General features: G+C 35.8%; 1 protein-coding gene across 1 annotated transcript in view; it reads left to right on the forward strand.

Moving 5' to 3' along the window:
- The window catches only part of fry (microtubule binding protein furry), a 303,691-nt gene that overhangs the window by 80,234 nt on the left and 202,715 nt on the right, over positions 1–20,742 (forward strand). Inside the window, exons 10-13 of the mRNA XM_089104145.1 lie at positions 1–224; positions 4,972–5,200; positions 10,212–10,706; positions 13,349–13,538. Coding sequence (XP_088960271.1) covers positions 1–224; positions 4,972–5,200; positions 10,212–10,706; positions 13,349–13,538 — 1,138 coding nt within the window. The remainder of the gene's footprint in view (positions 225–4,971; positions 5,201–10,211; positions 10,707–13,348; positions 13,539–20,742) is intronic.

Raw genomic sequence — 20,742 nt, forward strand, 5'->3', positions numbered from 1 at the left:
GAGATCCACCCATGCCTCAACATGTGGGAAGTATGCCATCCGGAAATACGCTCAGAATAAAAAAGACGTACTTAAATAAAGTACTTACTGACGACACTGCCAGATTGATTGGTATTAATTCATTTTATCCACACGTTAAAAAAGTCTTAAGTGGCATCCTCAGAGCATTAGATTCCCAGTTTGGAAAGCCTCTTCTTCAAACGAATCCTGCTACAGCTAATAAGGTAAGTTGAGTTTACTTGGGTTGTATCTTTTTAGGGTTGAAAGTAGTGTTACCGTCTTAGTTTATGTTAATTACAAGGCCTTCTAGAAAATAACCCCTCTTGTATGTGGCTTGGTATCACTGGCAGATCCAGGGGGACCTCAGACCCCCCCCCCCAAGATTTTTTCTGCCTCCCTCATTCCTTTTTTTCTGTTTTCCAGTTTCTTAAATAAATTTGTCAATTTGGTCAATTATTGGCGCCCTTGTCACACCCTCCCCCCCCCCAAGATTTTTCTTATTGGCACCCTTTCACATTGCTCCCCCCCCCCAGACTTTTCTCTATATCCGCATCTGCTTGGTATTCACCTAGTTTTAGAGGGAAGTTCACATTAGAATTGCTTTAGATTAATGTTTTTCTTCCTTTTTTTCTGTGGCATAATCAGTTCCAACAGAAAACTACTATAGTCATTATCGTGCTATTTGAACGGTTTTTCTAAGATCTTGGAAAGGATTGCGTGATGGTTGGTTATTAGAAAACATATATTTCCAAAAGCCAAGGTTCTCCTTAGTGTACATTTTGGGTCAGACCACCAATGATTCAATCACATATAATGTGTTTATGAGTGTTTAATCTCTTAGAGTACGCTGACTATAATTGCTATGCCTCTTATCTCAAGATGTCGATGAGTGAAAAAGGGAGGGGCTTTAAAAGCAACTGGTTTTACTACTAAATGATTCTAATAATGAAAGTAAATATTTTCTGTTATGTACAAAGAATAGTTTATGTATTCAAGTGCATGAATCCTAGCTGACAGGAACTAATCTTAGCTGACAGGAACTAATGGCAGGAATGCTGACAGAAAAGCTGACAGGAACTAATCTTCGAGGTCTTTACAGGAAACAGATGAATTGATTCAACGGAACATAAACCCAAAATTCACCTATTTCGGGCTTATTTAGCAGCAGCTCCACCAATGATTAAGTCACAATTTGTTTGTGTCTGCTTAATCTGACCCATTTTTCCTAGGTTGCCGAGGAGTCCTTTTTCTTAGAACGTCGGTGAGTGTGAAAAAAGGGAGGGATTTAAAAGCAACTGATTTTTTTCTTATACAAATATGATTCAAAATATTAAGGTTTTCGCTTACGTGCGAAATAATGGTTAGGCATTTGAGTACAAGAATCTTTCAAACAGTTCGTGGTAACGAACTTTAAGTAAGGAGTGACCCGGCTAAATAGTAACCGAAACTTTAAAAAACGGAATTTTGATACCAATAGATGCATCAAACGAGTCGTATTTTTATGCTGATTTCAAATATGTAAATTTCATCAAGTTTAGCCTTACCAATCAAAAGTTATGAGCCTGAGAAAATTTGCCTTATTTTTGAAAAAAAAGGGAAGCAACCCCTAAAAGTCATAGAATCTGAATGAAAATCACACCACCAGATTCAGTGTGTTAGAGAACCCTACCCTACTGTAGAGGTTTCAAGCTTGCATTTTTTACCAGAAGAAAGATCACGGATACGGGTTTATTTGTTTTTGTTTTGTTTTTTCCCTAGGGGTGATCATGTCGACCCAGTGGTCCTAGAATATCGCGAGAGGGCTCATTCGAACGGAAATTAAAAGTTCTGGTGCCCTTTTTAAGTGACCAAACAGATTGGAGGGCAAGTAGGCCCCCTCCCACGCTCATTTTCCCCAAAGTCACCGATCAATTTTGAGATAGCTATTTTGTTCAGCATAGTCGAAAAATCTAGTAACTATGTCTTTAAGGATGACTTAATCTCCCACAGTCCCCGGGGAAGGGCTGCAAGTCGCCGACTTTGCCCATTGTTCACATATAGTATTGGTTATTGAGAAATATATAGACGTTTTCAAGGAGATTTTTTTCTGGTGGGGGGGGGGTCGGGGGAGTTGGAACAAAATTTGAACTTAAGCGCAAAGAGCGAGGCATCAAACAGTTCGTGGTAACGAACTGTAAGTAAGGAGCGACCCGGCTCAATGGTAACCGAAATGAAAAAACGGAATTTTGGTATAAATAGATATTTCGAAGAATTGGCTTATTATGCTGATTCCAAATTTATAAGTTTCATTAAGTTTAGTCTTACCCATCATTAAATAAAAAAAAAAGTTTTTTTAACTGAAAGTAAGGAACGACGTTAAAACTTAAAACGAACAGAAATTATTCCGTATATGAAGGGGCTGTCCCCTCCTCAACGCCTCGCTCTTTATGCTAAAGTTTTTTATTGTTTAAAAAAATAAGAGTTGTGAGAAAGACAAACTTTAGCTAAAAGCGCGCGGCGTGGAGGAGGGGAAAGCCCCTTTCATATACGGACTAATTTCTGTTCGTTTTAAGTTTTAACGTCGTTCCTTACTTTCAGTTAAAAAAACTTGTTTTTTTTATTTAATTTTTGAACGTTTTTGAATTGATGCAGGTTTTGATTCTGGCTCACCGTACATGAATAATTAAAATAAATTTGCATATTAATTTTACTTTTATTTGGTTAAATGGCTTTCTCGAAACTTGTTTAATTTTATTTACGAACGTTTTTATTAGTAATAAATATACGTAATTTACGAATTAACTTACGTAACGAACTTCTACATTCATATATTTTTAATACGTATAATAGGGGGCCCGCCTACTAGTCAATACCTCGCTCTTTAAACTAAAGTTCAAATTTTGTTCCAATTCTTTAAAAATGACCCCTTAATCACAAAGACCGCTATTTAGAATTAATAGCTCTTATGAAAATAATAAAATACCTTTGGCTTAAAGAGCGAAGTATTGACTAGGGGGTGAACCCAATCATACCCGTGATATTTTCTGTTCTTTTTAAATTTTGATGTTACTCCTTATTTTCAGTTGGAAAACTTGTTTTTTTATATTTAATTTCTTATCTTTTTTTTAAAAAATACTGAGAAATCTGGCACCCCTTTCATAGCAATGGCCCTTCCCCCTTAAAAACTTCTTTCATGGAAAGATCCTACCACATAACCTCCAACCCACCCACCCCCCTTTATACCAGAAAAAATCCCCCCTGAAAACGTCTGTATACTTCCTAATAACCAATACTATATGTTATTGGGCTAAGTTCATAACTTTTAGCCCTCCCCCCAGGGACTTCGGGGGATTAAGTCATCCTAAAGGACATATTTATCATATCGTCAACCATGTTGAACAAAATGGCTATCTCAAAATTTTGATCAGGTGACTTTGGGGAAAAAATGAGTGTGGGAGGGGGCCTAGTTGCCCTCCATTTTTTTGGTCACTTAAAAAGGGCACTAGAACTTTTAATTTCCATTCCAGTGAGCCCTCCCACGATATTCTAGGACAACTGGGACGATACGATCACCCCTGAAAAAAAAAAACAAAAAAAAACAAAACAAATAAACACGCATCCGTGATCTTTCTTCTGGCAAAACATGCAAAATTCCACATTTTTGTAGATAGGAGCTTGAAACCTCTACAGTAGGGTTCTCTGATACGCTGAATATGATGGTGCGATTTTCATCAAGGTTCTATAACTTTTAAGGGGTCTTTCCCTCTTTTTTCGAAAATCAGCCAAATTTTCTCAGGCGCGTAACTTCTGATGGGTAGGACTAAACTTGGTGAAAGTCATATATTTGAAATCAGCATTGAAATCTGATTCTTTTGATGTATCTACTGGTATCAAAAACCCGTTTTCTAGGGCTTCGGTTACCATTGAGCCGAGTCGCTCCTTACTTACACTTCGTTACCACGATGTGTTTGGAAAGCTACAAGCCTGAGAAAATTTGTTGGATTTTCGAAAAAAGGGGGAAAGATCCCCTAGAAGTCATAGAATTCTAATGAAAATCACACCATCAGATTCAGCGTATCAAAGGACCCTACTTTAAAGGTTTCAAGCTGCTATATGCAAAAATGGGGAATTTTGTAGTTTTTGCCAGAAGAAAGATCAGGAATGCGTGTTTGTTAGTTTTTTGTTTGTTTGTTTTATGTTTTCCCCAGGGGGGATTGTATCGACCTAGTGGGTCTTGAAAGGCCCAATAACTATGCCTTTGGAGATAATATGATCGAGCCCCCACAGCCCCTGGGGAAAGGTCTTTAAATTAAAAAATTTGCCCGTTGTTTACATATAGCATTTGTTATTGGGAAGTACGTATGCATATGTATTTAGGGTGGGGAGGGGAGGACGAATTTTCTGCTGGGGGGATTTTGCACAGGAAGGTTTTTAAATGGAGAGTGAAGTTTCTAGGGGGTGAATTTTTCAGGGGAAATTTTACATTGCGGAAATTTGCCAGAATTCCTATACGAAATTTCTTTATATGCCTTGCTTTCTCTTTACCGATTCAATTTTACGTGTGGAGATGCTAAGGATTATTGTCCGGGGTAAATTTTCGTCAGGATTGAAATTGTCCAAAGGATATTTCCGTGGGGACGGGGGTTTTTCCGTGGAAGTGGAGACAAATATCCTAGCGTTGTTATTACGTATATGAGAAGGTTTGCACCCTCCTTAACACCTCGCTCTTTACGGTGAAGTTTAAATTTTGTCCCAATTCTTTAAAAACGACTCCTGAAACACAAGGGTTGTTTGATCATAAAAATCAGTAACTTTTTAAAGTGCCCAAAAACTTTAGCGTGAAAAGTGAGGTGTTAAGGAGGGTGCAATCCCCCTCATATACGTATTAATTTATGTTCGTTTGGAGTTTTAAAGTTGCTCCTTACTTTCAGTTGAAAAACTTGTTTTTTTGTTTAATGAGCTGACAGAGTCTAATTTTCAAGTTCTTTACAGGAGGCAGATGAGTTGATTCCACGAGAGCATAAACCCAAAATCGACCTATTTCGGGCTTGTTTAGCAGCAGTTCCAAGGCTTATACCCGATGGAATGTCAAAGTCGGAATTAGTTGACCTCCTGTCACGTCTTACTCTCCACGTTGACGAAGAGCTGAAAACTCTGGCATTGCAAAGTCTTCAGAATATCATTACTGAGTTTGCAGAGTGGCGTGAAGATACGATTTACGGTTTGTTCTACCTTTTTTCAAATATGGTGTCATATGAAATAAAAATTATGACATCTTCCATTGACATTTTACGTTTTAAAATTACATTGACATTAACGACAACGATATTTAATGTCAATTTTATGACTTCCATATTTATGACATGTTTCTGATGTTTTGAACATATGTCTCTATTTTTAGAAATTATAACTCTGATAGTTACTCCTATCAGCCCGTATGTCGTAGTCACGGCTAGAGTTAGTTAACTCACAAACTAGGTAAAAATTACCCAGAGATGGTATTTCTACACAAGACATGGAGTCTATGACTCCATATAGTCTTCAGTCTTCAGAATAGTTTTAAGAATATTATTACTGAGTTCGCAGAGTGGCCAAACAGGTCCTGCACATCATTTTTTGTTTGTTTGTAGACCGTACCATCTCGAAATATTTAGTACTTAGCGGTGACTGGTCTGAATAAAGACAATCGGAAATTCGGTTCGAATGTCCGATAATGTATGTATATAATGATTATATTGTTTGATAATCAAATTGGTCTGATAAAGATAATAACAGGAGAAAAAAGCGCAAATCAAGCTTGAAAGGACAACAGTCACCCAGCATTCATAAAATAAGATAATATTCATTTTCAAAAAGCTATCACAAGCTATAATAGAGCCGAATTCGCTTCATATGTCCAAAACGAGAAAGCAAAACAAAGAAACAAATAATATAGCACGGCAAGAGCAAAAGAAATACCAAACAAGCATAAAAATGGTCAATAAAAATTGAATGTAAAAAAAGAAAAAAAAATTGTAAGTCCAAGAACAAAATGAACTTTATGCCATTAATGGCAAAAGCAGAAACAGAAAGGATAGGGCATAAAGCGATAATACTTTATTAAAAACAACTATCACAGGCTAAAAGAAAAAATAGCCGAATTCGTATTCCAAGTCAAATACTGTAAAAATTAAAACAATCGAAATAAAAATGTCAATTAACCACTGCAGTACCCAGGATTTTTTTTTTTCGGAGAGGGTTTTACTCATTTTTTTTTTTTTGGGGGGGGGCTTACGTAAAAAAAAACGCAAACAACATTTGTTTATGTTCATTTTTGTTACGTTTTTACGTGTCAGACAAACATTTCGGGGGGGGGGGGAGTCAAACCCCCTCCCCCCTGGATATGGCCTTGCAATTAACTGTCAGATTGAAATATTTACAAATAAAGAAAAGATTGTGCAAACGACTAGATCAAAGAAGAAATAGAGCTCAAATAAGTATCACAAACGAGCAAAATAAAAGTGGCCATAGATAAAAAAGCGGGTATAATTATTGTGAACATACACCATCAACTTAAAAAGGGAAGGAAGAGTTAATTTTGGTTCAGGAAACATATCATAACGTATCATAACACATAACATATCAAGGATTATTAAGGTGCTCCAGAACACAGGGGATGAAACCTTTTCGTAACCACTCTCTAACGGCCGGGATCGGAGAATAAGTTGAGATTGCTAATGAGGCTAAGCGGGTGAGTTGGAGTCTAATGGTGTTGTGAAAATCGAAGAAAATGTCCTCATTACGGGGATTAGAAATGGTGGATTTAGCAAAACGCAAATAAATTTGTCCCCTCCTTTCTTTTAACATGGTAATGCGTACGGCTTTAAGGAGTATGGGATTTTGCCCTCTTTGTAAATGATCCTGGGCAAACGATTCTGAACCGATTCATTTTTGTCGCTAAGTTCTCTTCAAGGCTGCGTATGCCAGACGGGACATACATATTCCAATAAAATATACTGATGATTAAGTATATTCTGGAGAAGAAATTAAAAGAAGCGAAGAGTTTTACCTTAAAAGACCTTAATCCTAGTCAATACACAGATAAGTAATAACTAAGTCTTCTAGAAACTTAAAACTTCTGGCTTAAAACTTCTGGCGCTCGCTCCATAAGCTGCTTGTAAAAACACTCTGGAAAAAGCTGAACTGTGACGGTGACTTTACGCACCACCCGCCGGCTTTTGAGTGAACTACCTTGTAAACTAGTGACGTTTACTCACATCAGCATGTGCGCAAGTTGCTAGTAGTATTTTATTTAGGGACATTAGCATAAAAAGCAGACAACAACGCATGGTTTCCACGCACCAGCTTGTTGGCTGTTGGGCAAGTGAGAAATTGTGCGTGCACTCGATTCCTAGCGTACTCGCAGACTCTCTGGCCTTTTACAAACCGGCTTGTTAGCTTATAAACTCACCCTGGAACTTGAGGCGTTAACTTAGGAGTCAATACAAAGTGTTGTAGCTAGGGTACTAAAATCTCTAAAAATTAAGTTGGTTTGGCCATCTGCAACCTCAAAACGATTTTGGTAGCAACACTATGGTAAAAAGATAAAGGTAAAGAATATGGCATTGGACTTTACAGCCCCCTACCACACCCTTCCTGTTTATTTTTCCCGGATTTCTCCAGGTATCCAATATAGAGCTTGGTCGACTCTAGCTGAGCCTAAAGAATCACGCCGCTGACCCCCGTTTCAAACCAAATAACCAGTGACACCATGACTCGAACCCCTGTCCTCACGGATAAAAGATTTCAAGTCATAACCCCATGAAAAATAGTTAGAAAGGATAAGGGATCTAATCTAGTTTCCTGGACAGACCCACAAGAAATCCTCGTACCGCTCGACATATCCTTATTCGGAAGGACACAGTGCTCCTGGTCAGACAGAAAACTCCCTAGCTCTCTCATAATGAACTTCTGGGCATTGAGTTGTATGGTTTTATCAAGGAGAGTTGAGTAATCTAGGTTGTCAAAGGCTCCTGAAATATCAGAAAAAATAGCTGCGCTAAAAGATCTCTTAGTCTCTAAACTGCTTTAAGGTAATAGCTAACCTCAATACAAGATAATGGGTCGCTATATGTTCAGGTCTGAAGCAGACCTAATTTGGTCAGTGTTATATTTTATATCCTTGTAAAGAAAATAGTAGAAAAAACTTTCACAAAGCTTGGAAAGACTGCGTGTTAGATATGGGCCTAAGATCACCAAAATTATGAACTTGCTCATGACCGTAATGTACGTAAATGATTATAGTCGTGCCTAGGGGTGGGACAAAGAATTGGCGAGGGAATCCTCCTTCTCTAAAAATCCCTCGTAAATAGGTCAGAAACAAAAATTTATAGCACTGAACTATCCTTGAATCCTAATGCCAAAGAACAGGCAATTAAATGCTGATGCTGTTAGTAGTGATATAAATATGACAATTTTCTTCTGCTCGATGAGCCGACTTTAGATTAAATATAATTTTAACTGAGAGAGCTTTGTGTTAAAAGTACGTAGACCACGTATTGTCATCCTATTATCATAGCTGAACAATACTTTTTGGATGATAAGCCGTAACTAGTTTACTTTCAACATTACTTCAGCATGAAAACCCCTCGTACGTCTTTAGAGCTCATTCGTATTGGCGTATATAGAGTAAGTACATACGCCTATTCAGTGTCTGCAAAACAGAGATGATATAAATATCTGACATCAAAGAAATTCTCGCAATCGGTACTAATTCAGTTTTAATTTATTGATTGCGGAAAATCTTATGGTATCAGAAAAGACGAAATTGCTGCATAGGACTTTCAAAACCACGTTATTTTGTTTCAGCCGGTACCGGGGGGGGGTTGAGTAGAGGTACTTCACCCTAGGTGCTCGGTGTAACTTGAACCCAACGAAAGCAATAATACTTCTATCAGACTTTTCCGCCATAAACTGATGTATAAATATTTACCTAGTTGGGACAATGCCAAAATGGTTTAAATGTCCAGCGTTCCGGTGATTAAATGTCCAAAGATTTAAGCGTTCCAGATTTAGATGTCATTTCGTCCCAAATGATTGGGACGAAATATATTATATTTTGTGTTATATATTATATTTTGTAAAATACAATACATACATTATGACATATATTTTATTTTATTTTACTTTCACTTTAACAGCAAAAGTAGAATTCTTGTCGTCTGAATGATTTTGATATGTTTCGATTGGTTTTGCGTTTTGATTACAGTGCCTTCAAGTATAAAAATAATGCCTCAGAAAACTTAAACTTGTATATTTAGTATTTTAATGAAGCTATATACTGTACTTACTAAGACAGATTTTACATTATTGATGTTGTTGATCATTTCTTCCTGAGGTGCGGCTTTGCATTTAGAACCAATGATGACCAATTGACCAAAAAACTGGTCCATCAGAATTTAAAATCAAACGCAATTTATTGTCTTTCAGTTTGTAATAATCTTATGCATGGCTTTAAATCGATTGTTCATTGCTATGCTGCCTATTACACTTGTAGCACGGAATTTCAATAAATGTAATGTTGAATCGTCAAAAATAATGCGAATATCTTTAAAAGATAAAAAAAAGCAATTAGTTCCCTATGTTCTGTGTTTAGGTTGAGGTTAATCAGCCCCTTTCCTTTACAAAGATTGAAAAGAACTCCGAAAATGCGGGGAGAAAATTTATATCGCTAAAAAAAACTGGAAAAATGTGCTTTAGATTACTGTTATTTTTACAATCAGCTTTACCGAGATATTTTTCTTTGAATTTAAGATAAGATGACGCACTTGTTTCGGATTTGTATGTTTTTACTTGTATTATCTGGTTGGCTTGCTAACTACAGCAGGAGGTTAAGTTTTTCTTAGCGAAACGCTCAGCTTTCACCTGGATTTGGGGGGGGGGCGTGGACCGATAGGTGATTTGCTGTTGCCTACCAAGGTGACTGACTGGGGCTCCTGAAAACTAGGTGATAATATTATAATTCTAACTTTAACTATTCTAAAATTATAATTCTAACATATAATTTCTAACTTTTCGAAATCTCCAGTGTGTCATTTTACAATGGTATGTACGTTGCAAATTGATTGGACTTCAGAAGAAAAGAATTTACTATGTATTTGTTGGAAAAAGGGTTTTTCATTTATTACTGCTAATTTCGTAAAAATGTTGGCATATATGTATTTCAATACGGTAACATATTTCTCTTGATACAGGTTTTGTCCAGTTCTTCATTCGAGAAATTCCTGATACATCTTCTAGTCTTTACGATAGTGGCTTACGTGGGCTTCTACAATTAGTTACAACATGGCGAACAGTGGCGGGTTCAACTACAACTCAAAACAATACGAATAACTCCCTAAGGTCCGTTAGAGAAACAATTGAAGAAAAAGCAGAGCTCGCTCCTAGACTTGATTCTGCCACTGTTCTACATATGACTGAAGCTTTTTGCTTGGTGGCCTTTTGTCACTGCAGATTCGCCCCCAGAAGAATCTCTGTATTAATACTAAAAGAAGTGAAGCAGATTCTAAAGACAATGAATTTGATAACAAAGTATGATGAGCCCGTTTTAGATGTTATGGATAAGTGCTGTCCAGAAGTATTAGAAAAGTGCTCATCTATGCTTCCGTCGAGTGAGAAGGCGGCGCTAAATAGTGTGATTCCGGATATGCAGTGGTTAGCTGAACGAAATTCAGCCATATGGACCGCAGGTAATAATTTACAGAATTTAAGAAAAAGAAAAAGAGTATAAAAGAAACACAAAAAATAATCCAACAAACTTTAAATAATAAAACTCCCAATATTTCGACTCCGTGTCCCAACGCCTTTATCAATGGGAAAGATTTTAAATATTTTTTTTTATTTTTCTTATATATATATATTTTTTCTGTTGATAAAGGCTCCCGGACGTGGACTTGAAATATTCAGATTTCTATTATTTAAGTTTTTTTCTACTGTTTTCTTTGAGTTGCACCCGTTTTTATCTCTCTTAAATTCTGTAAATGGAAAAGCAGTGTGGTCTAAGAAATTGTTTAGGTAATAATTTATTTAGGATTAAAACTAATGACGAAGACCACACTGCTCCTCTGTCATACAAGAGCAAGAAGTTATGTTAAAATGCGCACTTTCTGCCAAGACAGTGACCAGAATAAAATATAAGCGAATTTATCAACCGTCTTCAGGGACCATAAAAACTTGAAAAAAAATTAATCAGAAAATGAATTAAATAAAAAAAAGTGTCGGCAACATCACTCTGAGAACGTCATCCAGGTTTTTTTTTAATGTTTTTCATCGTTTTTTTTTTTTTTTTTATTTTTTTTTTTTTTTTTTTTTTTTCTTACGTTGTTCTTCGCCGAGAAGGTTGTTAAATATAAAGGTAAAATATTCGTTTATTTTTATTATAGTCACGGTCTTCGCAAGAAGTCCCATTTCTGCATAACTTCGTGTTTTTTGTATATTAAAGGCTTTTACTGACACAGAATCACTAATCACAGAATCACAGAATCACTTCTGAAAACAGATTTAATCTTTCTTTTTTGTTGTGATATTATTTTGTCTTTTGTCGCTAGTTCTGACATGTGACAATAAGAAGCGAAATATGACAGTCTTTTCAGCAAGCCCAGATCATTTTCTAAGAAAATTTTAAATAACATCATAACTCTGACTGAGTGAATGGCTAGATTTGAAAGTAATAAATCTAATAATACAAATAGTTTTCTTTCTGTGCAAGCTACATCTGTAGGGTTGCTGCAAAATCGCACGTTTCGCAGGGGATACAAACCCTAAGATAAATAAAAATTTTCTGTTTCTATGCGTTTAAAGACATACTGTTCATTTTCTTTTTAAGATAGGCATTCAAAGGAGTACCTTTTTTCACTGCATTTCTAGGATGACTCCAGAGGTCTTTGATTTCAACTAGACATGTAAGATAAGATTTACTTTTTAAAGACCATTGCATGGTCTAATAAAGCAGAATTCGCTTCTTATGTAAAAGAGAACAAAAAACGAAACAGAATGGACCAAAACAATAGATAAATGTTAAACTAATTAAAGAATGGTTATTCATTAACATGGCTACTTAAAAAGAAATAAAAAAATGAAAAAAAAATGTAACGTATAAAAATAATGTATCCGGAGATTGGTAAAGCAAATATTACGCAATTAATTGGCAAAAAAAAAGAAGAAAAAAATGAAAGAGGGAGTAGATGGATAGATGGATAGATAGTTCTTGACGGATAGACAATTATTATAAGCTAAAAAATTATGTCAGATATAATTCAATTAGTTATATCGCTTGTCTCTTTTCACTTGGACACTTGGACAAATTCTACCGTTTTTTTAATACTTGGCGGAATCCCAGCAGAAGTGAATCAGATCTTTGTCTCCATAAAGATAGTTTTTCTGTCAGGCAGTGTAAAGTCAGGGCTCCAAGATGGAATCTGACTTGTTATAAACTAGCTTGGTCAGATTATCTTAAAATTCTATGGGCTAATATTCTAAATTGCAAACTGTAGTAACTTTACTTTAACTATTGAAGTTACTTGAAGTTGACATCCACTTGGAATGGTTGTAAAGCAACAATGGGCTTATTAGTTTTATAAGGGTATAATCTTCATGAATTTCATTTGTATTATTACTCTTTCATTATTGTTTCTTCTAACGATACTTTCGATATTTTTCTTTCATTATTTCATTATTATCTTTATTTCTTTCATTATTATCATTCTTTCATATCTTTCATTATTGTTTCTTCTAACAATACTTTCGGTATTTTTCTTTCATTATTTCATTATTATCATTATTTCTTTCGTTATTATCATTCTTTCATATCTTTCATTATTGTTTCTTCTAACAATATTTTCGATATTTTTTCAAACTGATAGTAATGACAATGAGGATAATGATCAACAGTTACTTTCCTACAGATGCCCATTAACTATCTCTAATAAAAGTTACTAAAAAAGCAAATTTGATGTTACATTTCTGTCGTTCCAGCTACTGCGACAATGTCAGTTGGAACGAAAAAGTTAGTTTTTCGTAACCTTTAGTTGCTTTTTGTTGAATCTGGCTTTTGTTGAATGCAGCTTATAGTGCTTTTGTTGAATGCAGCTTATATTGCTTTTGTTGAATGCAGCTTGTATTGCTTTTGTTGAATGCTGCTTATATTGCTTTTGTTGAATGCAGCTTATATTGCTTTTGTTGAATGCAGCTTATATTGCTTTTGTTGAATGCAGCTTATATTGCTTTTTTGAATGCAGCTTATATTGCTTTTGTTGAATGCAGCTTATATTGCTTTTGTTGAATGCAGCTTGTATTGCTTTTGTTGAATGCAGCTTATATCTTTCTTTTGTAGGTACTCATGATGAAAGTGCAGTAAAAACAGTTTCTTCTCAAAATTTAAGTGGAGCCGATCCATGGGCCACGTGTCTCTTAAGTTTCCTAGAGTTGAATCGCCTTATGACCAGATCTGTTACAGCTGTGAATCATTCCTGGCCAATTGTCCATTCTAGACTGAGTGCACTCTACTCGGTGGTTGATCCCTCGTAAGTCAAAGACCATTGCTTAACAGAATGTAATCCATCAAAGTGGCTATTTTCTCTATTTGGAATTAAATTGTAGGCTAAAGAGACTAAAATGTATGACGTATGGACAGGATGATAGATAGACTTATCTATCAACAAATGAAATGATATCATTTTTATGCAATCCTAAAAAGAGTTTATGCCAGGTTTGCCATCTCATTCACTTGGACTATCTGTCTTGGCTTTTTCTATAATTAGCTATGGCTTGATGCCTGCAACTACTTGATTTTAATTCAAAATCAGAATCAATAACCAAATTTCTGTTTTGTTGTATCTCAGGATCATTAGAAAAAGTATTCCATTTGCTGCTGATTTTGACTGTTGTGTGTTGATGCTATCTCTCTTCTAAAACCAAAAACTAGGCAAATATAATGAAAAGGTATATATTTTCAAAAACTTGTTAGGTAAGAACAAAGACCTTATGATTGGTTTGCCCATCAAATAACGCTATATTGAATGACCTCCATGTGCCCTTTCTTGGTGAGCAGAATACATGTAATATGTGGCAATTAGGTTCGAGTCAATAATAGTAAGACAGTAATGCAAAGCTAACAATTCTGCCAAGGCTGTATCAGGATTTTGTTTTGGTGGGGGGGGGGAGGGGTTCAAGAAAAATTACAAAATATGTTGATATGCATTTTTACGACTTTTCTGTGTTACAGTTGAGCAGTATTGAGGAAGTTTTTTATGATATCACATTTGCCACTCTGATCGAGCAAAATATCTAGAAATTCTGGCGTTCTTTTCTGGGCTGAAATTGAGCAGTATTTTTTTTTCCTTTTTTTCCTTTTTTTCCTTTTCTTTCTTTTTTTTTCCCGTTGATAAAGGATCCCGGATGTGGAGTAGAAATATTCGGAATTTTTTATTAGTTAATGTCTTGTTGTTGATTTTATTTTTAATTCGTTTGTCTTTACTTTATTTAAATTAAAACTGTTTTTCTCTCTTAAACTCACTTAAATGCTCGTAAATGGAAAAGCAGTGCGATCTAAGAAATTACCTAGTCCTGCCATAAATGTTGATGTGAGGTATTTGACTAAAAAAATAAAACTACTGGTTTAATTTGAAATTTTTTTTTCACATTTTTTTACTGATATAATTAACTACAAAAAAAAAAAAAAAAAAAAAAAAAAAAAAAAAAAAAAAAATCAAAATGGCCGCCATTTGCCTGAATACACCGACAAAGTCTATTAGGTCATTCATCATTCGCTGTACGGACGAGCCTAAGAAAGTTGAAATGGGGGTTCTAGTGGCCTTTATAAGTGACAAAAAAGATTGGAGGGCAACTGACCACCCTCCCTTTACGAGTCAGACAGAAATTTAGGGGGTGGATTGATGCTCTGCTTGGTGATAAGGGACCCAGGGATCGATCACCACATCGGCAAGGTAGGGTGACAAGGCTGGCGGTTGTCTCTATAAAAAGACTCGGCAACTGGAACATTGATTTTGACGCCCTGTGCACCAGCACTGCCTTTATCCTTTTTAAGGTTCCTATATAAGTATTAGCATTGTAAGGGCTTTAAAATGTTAAATATACCTCAAGTATCTCAGCTGTTTCCGAAATAAAAAATCTCAGGAACTGCGCTCGGCCAAAAAGAGGAATATAATATTTCTTGAGGCGAATGAGAGATATTTTAAACGCTTTTACTTGCAAGCAATCAAGATTTATGCATATTTATTTATTCTCTCTTAATTATTAAATACATATCAATTTTATCTAAATATAATCACTAAGATTTAGGAAGCAAACTATAAACCTACTTTTGTGGACCTTTTGCTTACACTTGGTTTCATGTTAGAATTTAAGACAGATCTAACATAAATTCTCATAGATAGAAATTGTATGAAATAAAGAGGAAAAAATAATAGAAAAATTCCTTACTTTCCATTTTGTCCCTAGATACCTCCCCGCTAGGTGCAGGGTTTTCGGCCACTTGTCATTTTGTCAATTGTCAGTTGTCAATTTGGCCGCTTGTTTTTTTTTTGTTTTTTTTTTGTCTTATTGGATGCTGTCCCTAGGTGTGAAAGACAAAAAAGTGAAAATTCTTCAATTTCAAGGTTTGTTTGATTTTTTTTTTTTTTTAGCGCTTTGATATTTTTTGTGTTTATTATTTCTTATGTTATTTTACTGAAAACTTCAGGCGGGAGAATAAAATTTATTGCTTTTCTGACAACTGACCCACAAATTCAAGTGCCTGCATCTTGTCATATATTTAAAAAAGCGAAGTGTTTCCCTTATTTTTAAATTTAATATATAGCTGTGTTCTGAAAAAGAAGCGTAAAGCACTGTTGTGAATTTTGAAATCAAGAAAGGTAAGCGCCTCTGAGAATGACGATTCAGCCTTGTTAAGTCAACATTTTATCTCAGCTCAGCAACATTAGCAACATCAACAACATTTAAAAAGAAAGTGTTCAAGTCATGCCCAAATACGCAAAAATATTAAGGCTCTTAATATTTCAAAATATTTGAAAAACTACCTAACTTATAAAGAAAGTTTGGAACATAGGAAGAAAATTCAGAAGAAGAGTAATTAATCCGTACCCGGGCACTTCGTATCGAAGGAGTTGTCGTAGAAAGTTCGAAAAGGGCTCATTTGATTGCAAATTGGACTGGCTAGTGCCCTTTTTAATAGTCGAAAGTGATTGGAGGGCAACTAGCTATCCCCCAACCCCTAAATTCCCCCAAACACATCCAATACAAATTTTGAGATAGCCATTTCGTTCAGCGTAGTTGATTTCCAGATAGAAAATACCTTTTTAAGGAGGACACTCCCCCACAACCCTCGGGGCAAGGGTTTTAAGTTATGCCCTGGGGGGATATAAGGTTTTTATAGAACGCGTTGTCGTAGAAACTTCAAGAAAGGCTCATTCGATTGGAAATTCAAAGGGCTATCGTAGAAACTTCAAAAAAGGCTCATTCGATTGGAAATTAAAACGGCTAGTGCCCGGTTTAAATATTCGAAAGTTATTGAAGGGCAAATGCCCCCCCACCCCGCGCCCATCACTCCCCCAAACACATCCAATCAAAATTTTGAGATAGCCGTTTTGTTCAGCGTAGTTGATTTCCAGATAGAAAATATATTTTTGAGGAGGACACTCCCGTACAACCCTCGGGGCACGGGTTTTAAGTTATGCCCTGGGGGCATATAAGGTTTTTATAGAAGGCGTTGTCGTAGAAACTACAAGAAAGGCTCATTCGATTGGAAATTCATAGGGCTAGTGCCCTTTTTAATAGTCGAACGTGATTGTAGGGCAACTAGCCCCCCCCCCCCGCCCCTCATTCCCCCAAACACATCCAAGGATTGTAAGTTATGCCCTAGGGGCATATACAGTTTTTATAGAAAGCGTTGTCATAGAAACTTTAAAAAGGTCTCATTCAATTGGAAAATGGAAGGCCTTGTGCCCTTTTTAATAGTCGATAGTAATTGGAAGGCAACTAACACCCCTTCCACGCCCATCCATTTCTCCAAACACATCCAATCAAAATTTTGAAATAGGCATTTTGTTCCGCGCACTTAAAGTTCAGGACATTTTACCTTTGAGCAGGACACTCCCTTCACATTCTTCAGAGCAAGGGTTATAAGTTATGCTCTTGGGGCATATAAGGTTTTTATTGAAATGTTTGTCGTAGAAACTTGAAAAAGGGCCCGTTGTATTTGAAATTAAAGGTCTAGTGCCCTTTTTAATAGTCGAAAGTGATTTGAGGGCAACTAGCCCCCCTCTCTCGTCCATCTTTTCCTCAAACACATCCAATCAAAATTTTTAGATAGCCATTTTGTTAAGTGTTGTGGATTTCCAGATAGAAATTATGTTTTTGAGGAAGACACTCCCCCACAGCCCTCAGGACAAGGGTTGTAAGTTATACCCTGGGGGCATACAAGGTTTTTTTTTTGAACGCGTTGTCGTAGAAACTCCAAAAGGGGTTCATTCGATTAGAAATTGAAATGGCTAGTGACCTTTTTAATAGTCTAAAGTGATTGGAAGGCAACTAACACCTCTATTTGCCCACCATTTCCCCAATCATATCCAATCAAAATTTTGAAATAGCTATTTTGTTTCACTCAGTTAAAGATCAGGAAATTATACCTTAGAGCAGAAAACTTCCCCTACAGTGTTCAGGGCAATCGCTATAGGTTATGCCGCGTGGGCCTATAAGGTTTTCATTGAAATGTTTATCGTCGTAACTTAAAAAATCACTTATTCGATTAGTTATTCAAAGGGCTAGTGCCCTTTTTAATAGTCGAAAGTGATTTGAGGGGAACTAACCCCTTCTCTCACGCCCACCTTTTCCCCAAACACATCCAATCAAAGTTTTTAGATAGCCATTTTATTCAACGCAGTTGCAAGTTTTGGAAATTAGGCCTTTAAGGATGACAACCTATCCCCCCCACAACCTTCAGGGCAAGAGTTTTAAGTTATGCCCTGGGAGCATGTATGGTTTTTATTGAAAGCGATGTTATAAAAGCATCCAAAAGGGCTCATTCAATTGAAAATTGAAAGAGCTATTGCCCTTTTAATAGTCGAAAGTGATTGAAGGGCAACTAACCCCCCTCTCACGCCCACGATTTCCCCAAACATATCCAATCAAAATTTTGATATATCCATTTTGTTCAATGTATTCGAAAGTTCTGGAAATTAGGTCTTTTAGGATGATAATCCCATTAGAGCTTTCAGTGCAAGGGTTGTAAGTTATGCCCTGGGGGCAAATAAGGTTTATATAGAAAGTTGTTGTATAAATTTCAAAAGGGGCTCATTTGATTGGAAATTGAAATTGCCCTTTGTAATAGTCGAAAGTGAGAGGAGAGTAATTAACCCCCGCCCTCCATTTCCCCAAACACATTCAATTAAAGTTTAGAGCTAGCCATTTTGTTCAGCGTAGTTCAAAGTTCTGGAAATTATGTATTTAAGGATGACAAACCCCCCAGAGTCCCCAGGGCGAAGATTGTAAGGTATTCCCTGGGGAGTATATGAAGGTTTTTATGATAGAGTTGTAGAAATTTCAAAAGGGGCTCATTCAATTGGAGATTTAGAGGGCTAGTGTCCTTTTTAATAGTTGAAAGTGATTGGACGGTAAATAACCCCTCTCTGACGCCCACCATTCCCCCAAATACATCCAATCAAAATTTTCAGATAGCCATTTTGTTCAACGTAGTAGAAAGTTCTCGAAATTAGGTCTATGAGGATGACAACCCCCCCCAGCCCTCAGGGCGAGGGTTGTAAGTTATCCCTTGGGGGCATATAAGGTTTTTATTGAAAGCGTTGTCGTAGAAAATTCAAAAGGGCTCATTTGATTGGAAATTAAAGGGATAGTGCCTTTTCTAATAGTTGAAAGTGATTGGAGAAAAACTAACGCCCCTCTCACGCCCACCATTTTCCCAGACACATCCAATCAAAATTTGGAGACAACCATTTTGTTTAACATAGTTGAAAGTTCTGGAAATTAGGTCTTAGAGGATGACAACCACCCTCACAGCCCTTAGGGTAAAGAGTTGTAATTTATGCCCCGGGGCATATAAGGTGTTTATAGGAAATGCTGTCGTAGAAACTCAATAAGGACTCATTCGATTGAAAATTGAAAGGCCTAATGCCGTTTTCATTAGTTGAAAGTATTCGGAAGACTTGACATTTTCTAATCAAAAATTAATGTAGGTATAAAGTATTATTTTGTTGTTGTTGTTGTTGTTTAGACAAGTAAGTTTCGTATTGAAAGATTCGTCATTGAAACATTGAAAAGAGCTTATTCAATTGAAAATAAAAAGTGACTATAGCATTTTTAATATTCGAAAGTGATTGGAGGAAAACTAATCCCCCTATCACCCCCCACCACCCAATTTAATTTATTTTTTAAAAATCAATGTTTCCTTAAGGTTAAATAAAAATGTACAGTTTTAATTTTAATTCCCAAAAAAGTATCTCAGCAGTATACCAAGAAAGATTGAGGGTTTTATGTTTAAACTTTTGGGGCTGCTTCTGCTCTTAAGATTTAACCAAATTAAAATAGCGTAGGTGTATCCAAGCTATCAAAGAAAGTATACAGATTTTTTTGCGAATGGTATCATGTTATCTATTTCAGGTCAACTAGACGAGGTATGAAACTAAATTAAACACTTCTATTTGTGTCCAGATTTTTAAGAGGGTTTATGTTGTTAAAAATTGCTGGAATTTTTCTCCAGCATACAAATAGCAGGCCAAACTATAAATCTTAAAAAAAAACGAAAGGATTTAAAGTATTATTTTCTTTTTCTCTGAAAAGACCATGTCAATATAAAACGAACATAAATTAATAAAAAAAAAAAAATCCACAAAATAAGTTTTTCAAAGTAAAGTAAAGAACTCCATTAAACAAAAATGAGCAAAAATAAAATCAAATAATCTACCAAGCGTGAAACTACCACAAATCAGCATCGATAAATAAATGAAACCCAAAACGAACAGAAATTTAGATAAATAACCGAGTCAAACTCAAAATGAGCAGAAATTAACATAAGTTGGGCTCAAAACCCCTATGCCCTCCCAAGGCCAGATCATAATTTGCACTTTACTGAAAAAAATACAAATGAATGTGCATTGTCAGTTTAATATACATATACTGATATTTAGTAATCAAAATCTTAATATTATTTGATTTATTAAAGTTATAAAAGTAAAAACATTTATATTTTTTTCTGTACAGTGCAAATTATGATCTTGAATTTATAATCTTGTGATTATTATGATCTTGAATAGCCTGAATTTTATAAAAAATGGCATCGAATCGAAGCAAAAGTACGCCATTGGATTCCCCCTGGCCGAAAATCCTATTCAGGAAACTTACAGTTCCCTGGCTTGAACAGCAAGGAATATCACTTTTTGGCATGGGCAGCACTGATCTGTCCTCTTTTTGTTCTCCCTCTCCACTGCATGCGGGGCACCGGAACATCATAGAGAGCTGTTTAAGGGCTCGTATAGTTCTAGATCGGTATCTTTTAGGATCTGACTCTTATTTGACAAATATTAGTTGTAAGCGGTTCCCGGAATTCTAAAGCTGTAACTAGTTACAATTTCAAAAATTTCGATAAGTTCTAAATTCCAAAGTTAATTTTCTTGCATTTCTGATATGATGTATACAACCCTTTATTGTTGTTGACATTTAATCAAGGTTCTCATTTTATAAAAGTTGAATTGTAAT

Source organism: Artemia sp. Qi Xiang Cuo, chromosome 18 (assembly GCF_049724085.1).
Source record: "Artemia sp. Qi Xiang Cuo chromosome 18, ASM4972408v1, whole genome shotgun sequence".
Classification (NCBI taxonomy): Eukaryota; Metazoa; Arthropoda; class Branchiopoda; order Anostraca; family Artemiidae; genus Artemia; species Artemia sp. Qi Xiang Cuo.